General features: G+C 50.6%; 1 protein-coding gene across 1 annotated transcript; it reads right to left on the bottom strand.

Annotated features, from left to right (window-relative positions):
* Positions 1-1549: 1549 nt before the first annotated feature.
* LOC115253915 (proton channel OtopLc-like) lies at positions 1550-7889 on the bottom strand. The gene is made up of 4 exons (XM_062843448.1): positions 7285-7889; positions 7002-7219; positions 6552-6941; positions 1550-2778 (listed from the first exon to the last, which is right to left on the bottom strand). The coding sequence occupies exons 1-4, from the start codon at positions 7635-7637 to the stop codon at positions 1703-1705; spliced, it is 2037 nt and encodes a 678-aa protein (XP_062699432.1). The 5' UTR covers positions 7638-7889; the 3' UTR covers positions 1550-1702.
* Positions 7890-8107: the final 218 nt, after the last annotated feature.

Here is an 8107-nt window from a genome sequence, read left to right as displayed (position 1 = left end):
ATGGAACCCGAAAGAATGTGGAGCGATACAGAGAGAAGCGGAAGCAGTAGACCCGTCTCTTTCGGGAGAAAAGCGCCGCACTCCTAAGAAATGGAACTGCTGTACCGTTTCCAAGAAACACGGAAGTTCTACCAGAAGCTCAACGCATCCCGCAACGGCTTTGTACCGCGAGCCGGAATGTGCGGTGATAAGGACGGAGGCCTCTTGACGTACGTACGTGACGTGATCGAAAGGTGGAATCAGCACTTCAGTCAGCACCTGAATGGCGTGGAGAACGTAGGCACGGGAGAGCACGGCAATGGAGGAAACGACGATGCCAGTGCAACGGAGGACGGAAATGAACTAACTCCTACGCTGGGGGAAGTTAAGGATGCCATTCATTAGCTCAAAACCAATAAAGCAGCTGATAAAGATGGTATCGCAGCAAAACTAATCAAGATGGGCCTAGAAAAGTTGACCACCTGTCTGAACCGGCTGATAGTCAGGATCTGGGAAACCGAACAGCTACCGGAGGAGTGGAAGGAAAGACTAATCTGCCCCATTCACAAGAAAGGCGACTATTTGGAATGTGAGAATTTTAGAACGATCATTATTTTGAATGCTGCCTACAAAGTGCTATCCCAGATCATCTTCCGTCGTCTGTCACCTAAAACGAATGAGTTTGTGGGAAGTTATCAAGCCGGCTTCATCGACGGCCGGTCGACAATGGACCAGATCTTCACCGTACGGCAGATCCTCAAGAAATGAATACCAGGTCCCAGACTGATTAAAGCTACGATGGACGGTTTACAAAACTGCGTAAGGGTTTCGGGTGAACTATCCAGTTCAGTCGAATCTCGCCAGGGACTGTGGCAAGGTGACGGACTCTCACGCCTACTCTTCAACATCGCTCTGGAAGGTGTGATGCGACGAAACCGGGCTCAACTGCCAGGGAATGATTTTTTAAAAATCCGGTACCAAATGCACCATGTACAAAACGCTAATAAGACCGGTGGTCTTCTACGGACACGAGGCATGGACCATGCTCGAGGAAGACCTATAAGCACTCGAAGTTTTCGAGCAACGCGTGCTAAGGACGATCTTAGGTGGTGTGCAAGAGAACGTTGTGTGGCGGAGAAGTATGAACCACGAGCTCGCTGCACTTTACGGCGAACCCAGCATTCAGAAGGTCGCCAAAGCCGGAAGGATGCGATGGGCAGGGCATGTTGCAAGAATGCCGGACAGCAACCCTGCAAAGCTGGTGTTTGCTACTGATCCGGTTGCCACAAGAGGGCGTGGAGCGCAGGGAGCACGATTGGCGGACCGGATGGAGCGTGACCTGGCGAGCATTGGGCGCGGCCGAGGATGGAGAGCGGAAGTCAAAAACCGGGAATTGTGGCGCACTATTGTTGATTATGTCTTGTCTTAAATGTGATGTTGAGCAAATAAAAGTATATATGTATGCATGGCGTGGTGCGTAATCCACAAACGTTTTCATCAGTCTGGTCAGTTTCTAAAGAAAGCTATACTGTTGTTTGGATTTTTAAAGGATTTTCTCACAGTAAAACGCTTGTCTTTGATAGATAAAACTGTAATCAATATATTAACTGTTAAAAAATAAATAATCTCGTTTCTACACAAATCACTGGTTTGTCTCACGAAATGAATCATTCTTATCACATTTAAGTACTTAGTGGACTATCTATATACATACAGTAATACTCTAATGATGTTCACCACTCTTCACCTTGTACGTCGATTTCCATATCTCAAAAAGACAAATAGTGGAGTGGAACCGGTAGAAGATTGCCAACGGCATTGACACGTGCGTTATGACCGTCCACGCCCAGGTGCCGAAGAAGTCCAGATGAGTTGGTCGGAAGCTGGCTCTTCCCTTCACCAAGGTGTTGATGAACCACATGGCCATATTGGCCACCAGAAGAAAAGTCACAATCTCGCGACCGGGTTTTGTGCGATTCTGTTGGGCACCGCGACATTTGCGCCAAACGGCGTTGAGGATGAACAGCGTCTGCATGGACGTTTGCACCAAGCTGAAAACTTCGGCTATGAGTCCTTCCTGCGCTCCGTAGATGTTTTTCTGTATCGCAAAGTAGCTTCCAACGATACTGAACATGCCATAGACGTAGACTCCGGTCTGGGCCAACACCAGAAGGGTGCAGTCCAAACTAACGGAACTTGCATGTTTGTCATTGTGTTTTTTGCAGTATTTGAGATCTCGCATTCTGATCATGGCCAGGATGACGCCCGCAGCCGTTATCGAATACAGGACCGTTTCGGCAATGGTGACTTCCTGCAAGGCAAAGTACTCGTAGCCGGGTTCGTCGTGCAGAACAAAGTACATAATCAGACAAATGATGGTCATGACGGTGATGATGATTCCTCCGAACATTCCACGGTGCGCTCGGGAACAGTCTACGGAGAAGTGGTGGGCACTCTTCGTATGGACTACGCTGTGCACTTTTTGAGAATTTCTGCGCGTACGATCGATTTCGGCGATGGTTTTCACCTTTTTCCACATTTCATACAGAATAACTGCGCAAATGAGCGAATATTCGATGGTGCATGGAAACAGAAATGGGGATGCATTCTGCACCAACGTGCCCATGATGTTGGTTCGTTGGCATTCGATGTACTCGGCGGCATCATGGCTGGCGGTCCGTTTGGAGCGGTTCTGGAATGCGGCATTGAGAAGAAAATCGGTGTCTTCTTCGCTACTGCTGTCAAAGTTTGTCGTTGTAGAAGCGATGGTGGTGGTTGTCGTGTTGATGATGGCAGACACTGGAAAGAGAAACGGAAAAAGTAGTACATGATTTATAACTGACATTATTGCTGTCTAGTCTACCTATGGTAGATATAGAATAATTTTTCGCAGATGGTTGAGTTCATGAGGCACCAGAGCGGATGGCTTAGGTAGGGTGTATTATGAGGCAGTATTACATCCTTGACTAAACCGCTGCCCGGGCACCAGGGACAGTAATCGAGGGGCCTGACAAGAATAGGACTACTAACCCCAATTAAAGGTGTCAAGCGACCCGTGCAGAGGAATGAGTGATCGAAGGGATGAAAAGATACTCGATTGTTAGTAGTGCTCGATCAAAATCCAACATAAGCAAGAACCTGGGGCCTGACGCACCCCCCCGCTTGCGAGTCAGCCGCGTAGTCGCCAGCCAACAATAGGACTACTATTGTTAAAAAGATGCTCGATCTTTAACGGAGCCTGTGGGGTACCTGGGCACCCCCCACAGTAAGCTGTCCCTTACCGCGTTAATGCAGGGCTTTGGCGTGGTGGACCTTATTTCCCGTGTGACTTGTGGGATTAACAATGAGCAAAAATTCAAAAAATCAGAACAAAGGGGGATGTAGTGGTGCGATCAACCCCTTCGCAAGAAGCGGGTTGATGAGGTCTCCGACAAGGAGAAGCGAGGAGGTAGGCGCACGGAAATGCGTACGCAGCTCAAGCGTGGGAGCTCCAGTCTACTTCCTGGCAACCCAGCCGGTGGAAACTATGGACGAAGCGTGGCTGCTGAGGGCCGTCAGCCAAGAAAACAAAGGACGGTCCGCAATAGAGGTGGCTGAGCAGCAGCTTGGCAAAATCATCGACTTTGCGTCCACTAAGTCGAATATAAGCAAGGACCTGAAAACGGCCTTGCTTCGACTTCAGGTGTCGATCGACGAGGCCAAGCAGGAGCACGCGGTACTTGCGTTGCTGACTGCTGCAGCGGCGGAGCCTGCAAAGGAGAAAGTGTTGAAGTTTACTCAAACGGAGGCCTGTCTGGCGGTGCTCGAAAAGCCAGGCGAATAATTACCCCGAAAGTCGGCAACAATGCTGGACGGTCGGACCTCAGCCAGGGTTCCTGGAAAGCTGGGAAGGGTGGGCCTGAAAAGGCTGGCCCGTCCCGGAACGATGGGAACAAGGGGATGCAACCGTTGGTGGGCCCTCAGCAGCCACAGAGCAGAGTGATGCGAGGGGAGGACCCTCCTTGGACGAAGGTAGAGCGGAAGAAGAAGAAGAAGGCGAATCGGCCGGTAGTAGCACAGGACGTCAAGCCAAGGCGTAGGAGGGTACGTGCCAAGCGTGAGAAAAGCGACGCGCTCGTCATCAAGACGGAACAGTCCAAGTACTCGGACGTCTCGGGCGAGATGATCCTGGAGCTGAAGCGCGAAAAGGAACACGAGGGCGCCGCCTACAAAAGGCTGGCAGAAGAGGTTCTTGGTGAGGGTATTGAGGTGACTCTGAAGGTTCAAAGACATTGATGAGATCACCGAAGTGGAAGACCTTGTCACGGCACTGCGGCAACAGTGCGATGTGCAGGTGGCCGCCGCAGCCGTTAGGCTATGGAAGGGGCCAGCAGGGACACAGATAGCTTTGGTTCAGCTACCTGTGGCGGACGTCAAAAAGCCCGTTAAGATTGGGAACATAAAGGTGGGTTGGTGCGTATGTCACCTGACATTCCACGAGCCACCAGAGGTTTGCTTCAGGTGTCTATACCCAGGACACCAGTCATGGGACTGCAAAGGCCCCAACAGGTGCAAACTGTGCAGGCGATGCGGCGCTAAAGGTCATAAGGCCCAAAGCTGCACGAGTCCACCCATCTGCATGATCTGTACCGGGAAATCCTCGAACATCAGAGATCCGACGGGTGGTCCAAGGTGCCCGGCCTTTAAGAAAGCCGCAGTGAACAAATTACAGTGTAGGTAACGCAGCTGAACCTGAACCACTGTGACGCAATTCAGCCACTGCTTTTTCAGGCAATTTCTGAGTGGGGGACGGATATCGCCGTCATAATAGCGGACCCATACCGAGTACCCGCCGGCACCGGCAATTGGGTCGCGTATGGGTCTGGAAAAATGGCGGCGATATGGACAACGGGTAAATACCTCGTACAGGAGTTGGTGTCTACTACCTATGAGGGCTTCGTGGTCGTTAAAGTAAACGGAGTCTTCTTCTGTAGCTGTTATGCGCCTCCGCGGTGGCCGATCGAGCAGTTCACGCAAATGCTGGACCGCTTAACGACCGTGCTAACAGGGCGAAGGCCGGTGGTAATAGCGGGCGACTTTAATGCCTGGGCCGTGGAATGGGGAAGCCGTTTCACGAACCAGCGGGGTCAGATCCTGCTAGAAACACTGGCCATCTTAGATGTCGACTTGGCTAATGTCGGTACCAAGAGTACCTTTAGTCGAAACGGAGCGGAGTCAATTATTGACGTGACCTTTTGTAGTCCTGGCGTAACAAGTAGTTCGAACTGGAGAGTAGATGATAGCTACACTCACAGCGACCACCTGGTGGTTAGCTACAGTATCGACTACAACAACAGCAGGCAGTGGATGGAAGAAGAGGCGGCTAGGCCAAGACCAAGCCCTCGCAGGTGGAAGACATCATACTTCGACGAAGGGGTATTAAAAGAGGCACTCCGCCATGAGCGAAACTTACTCGGTTTAGACGGTGACGAGCTGGAAGCGGTATCAGGTATCAGTAGATCGGCTCCAGAGGCACGTTCTCCTCCATTTTGGAAATTTGTGCCAACGCCATGAACACGAGCCTATTTATCATTTACCTGACGGAGCAGGGAGCTGGTACCGGTGCTTTCAGGTGTGTGTGTGATGCGACCATGCCTAGGCGAGTCCACCCTAGAAATGGGAAGCCACCGGCCTCCTGGTGGACTGACGCGATTGCGGACCTGCGCCGCGCCTGCCTACGGGCTAGGCGGCGGATGCAGCGAGCACAAACTGAGAATGAGCGAAACGAACGGCGAGTGGTGTTCGCCGCTGCCAAAATCGCGCTCCAGACCGAGATAAGGGCAAGCAAAAAGGCCTACTTTCTGCCTGTCTCTGCCAGAGTGCCGATGCGCACCCGTGGGGTGTAGCCTACAGGATTGTGATGGCTAAGACAAGTGGTTTAATGGCTCCTGCAGAGCAGTCTTCAAAGATGTTGGAGGGGATCATCGAGGGGCTTATTTCCGCATCATGATCCTAGTTATGTACTTCCTATCGTAGATCAGCTAGGGACTGGGCCTGGCGACGAGGCGAGGGACACCTATAAGGAACTTGAGGGGATAGCAAAGCCCATTAGCGTAGATAAGTCCCGAAGTCCGGATGGAGTTCCAATCTTGGCCTTAAAAGTAGATACTGCAGGGGCTCCCGGGATGCTCAGGTCTGCTATGCAGAAATGCCTAAGGGATGGAGTTTTCCTAGAGGTTTGGAAGCGGCAGAGCCTGATTCTATTGCCAAAGGCAGAGAACCCGGAGACCCATCGGCGTATAGACCAATATGCTCGATAGACACGGCGGCGGGGAAGGTGCTCGAAAATATCAGTGGAGTGGATGAGCTCCAGGAAACTGGAATTGGCTCAACACAAAATTGAGCTGGTGTTTGTGAACAACCGAAAGTCGGAGCAGTAACCGGTGACCAGTGTAGGCGCTCTGTCAAACACTTGAGAGTGATGATCGAACCAAGTCCGACCGACCAAGCAAATACAGTTGACAGATGTCAAAACGATATTCCGATTAAAAAAAAGCACTCGGAACGCAGGCTACAGTGTTAAAGCTACTTACCAACATCATTGTGGTGGTGCGAATGCGCCAGGTGGTGAATTTCGTGCTTCGTTTCCTCAACCAGTATGTACAACCACTCGCAGAGATTCGTTGCAATCATGTGCATCAGGCCGAACCGGGCGAACACCTTGTGGCGGGCCATGTCCAGCTCGGCGGTGTTCAGAAAGATGAACTGCATCTGTACAATGGACAGAAGCATGCGAGTCGCCGGTGTTAGGGCCACGTAGATGCTCGAACAACCTGGCGAAGCGTTCAGCTCGAAGTACTGCCCGAACTCGAGCCCCGAGTATACCATGGTTCCGATACCGAACGCGATCGCTCCCACTCGCAGGTAGAAGCTCCCGAAGTGTGGGACACGCTTTTTCGTTGGGTATGCATTCGTCTTTTCATCTGAAATAGTCAAAGCAATCATCAAAGCAAATATTTGAGAGCCAATTCGAACACACTTACGATAAGTCTTGATCAAGGTCATTACCGCTCGTCGTCTCATGTTGGACGCGTAAACGAAGATAACGAATAGAATGCTTACTGTGTAGAGGTAAAGATAGAACCCCTGATAAACGTTGGCGGGAATTTGAGAGGACAAAATCTCCGTTACGGGTAGTGCTATGCCGAGAATCACTATGACCTTGGCGTACAGCGCTGATAGGGCCGTGCTCAAAGCATCACTAAAAGAAACAAACCGAAATTAGTTGACGATGCTATCTACTCAACCTCCACACGTGTTACCTACTCTCCGATTCGTCGATTCTTCCGTCGAGACTCCATGGCTAGTTCACTGTGTGCACCGGTTCCGTGGGGAATTTGGCTGAGCGATGCCTTGCTGCCCATATTGGATTCGTAGTCGTGTCCGTGCTGGCTGGATTTGCTTCTACCGGGCAGCCACGCCATCGAGCCCCTGCGTAAGGCGGACATAATGGCCGACGGCCTGTGTGTAGATAGGATGTCTTGTACTACTACCGAAGGCCTTCTCGGTGTAGCGCCGTTGGTGTGGGATGTCGTAGCTGGTTTCTTCTCCGGTTGGGTATCCTCGGGTATTTGATCCAATAGGGATGTTGACCCATGGTGATTATATTTGACGGGCATGGTGGCAAATGTAGCAGCTTTCGGGATCAGTTGAATGGATTCTCCATCTGGTTTCGGTACTAGAAGAAGCTGTTGCTGCTGTTTCTCTTTAAATGCAGACCTATCGTCGGAATCGATGTCGACTTGCTCGCTGCGGAAGGAGGATATGAATGAAAGAGCCAATCGTTAGTCAATGATTGAGCTATTGTTCGTTATCTTATGGTGGCTTTTTTATATTGCATTAGGCTCTACGTTCCATTTGGATCCTGGCCTCTTTTCAGTATTCTCATGAGATATTGAACGACTATCTCTAGGTTGAAGGTCCGATGTCACAATCTTCAGCCTATATAAAGATAGATATAAAGACTATTCTTTCTATCCAGTATCACGTCTACACTGGAGTAAAACCTATTTCTAGGCTTTGTGTACTACAAATGCTTTTGTCGGCTTTTGAGAAACACATCTGTCTTTTCTCTGTAGTCGCGGGCATT

This window comes from Aedes albopictus, unplaced genomic scaffold (assembly GCF_035046485.1).
Source record: "Aedes albopictus strain Foshan unplaced genomic scaffold, AalbF5 HiC_scaffold_229, whole genome shotgun sequence".
Taxonomy (NCBI): Eukaryota; Metazoa; Arthropoda; class Insecta; order Diptera; family Culicidae; genus Aedes; species Aedes albopictus.
This window is presented reverse-complemented; position numbering and strand designations above follow the sequence as displayed.

Excerpts from the sequence above, each read along its gene's own strand:
- LOC115253915 (XM_062843448.1), bottom strand. The coding sequence starts at position 7,637 with ATGCCCGTCAAATATAATCACCATGGGTCAACATCCCTATTGGATCAA. Across the intron at positions 7,220-7,284 it reads AAGAATCGACGAATCGGAGA|TGATGCTTTGAGCACGGCCC; the intron begins GTAGGTAACACG and ends TGTTTCTTTTAG. Across the intron at positions 2,779-6,551 it reads GCACCACCACAATGATGTTG|TGTCTGCCATCATCAACACG; the intron begins GTAAGTAGCTTT and ends TTCTCTTTCCAG.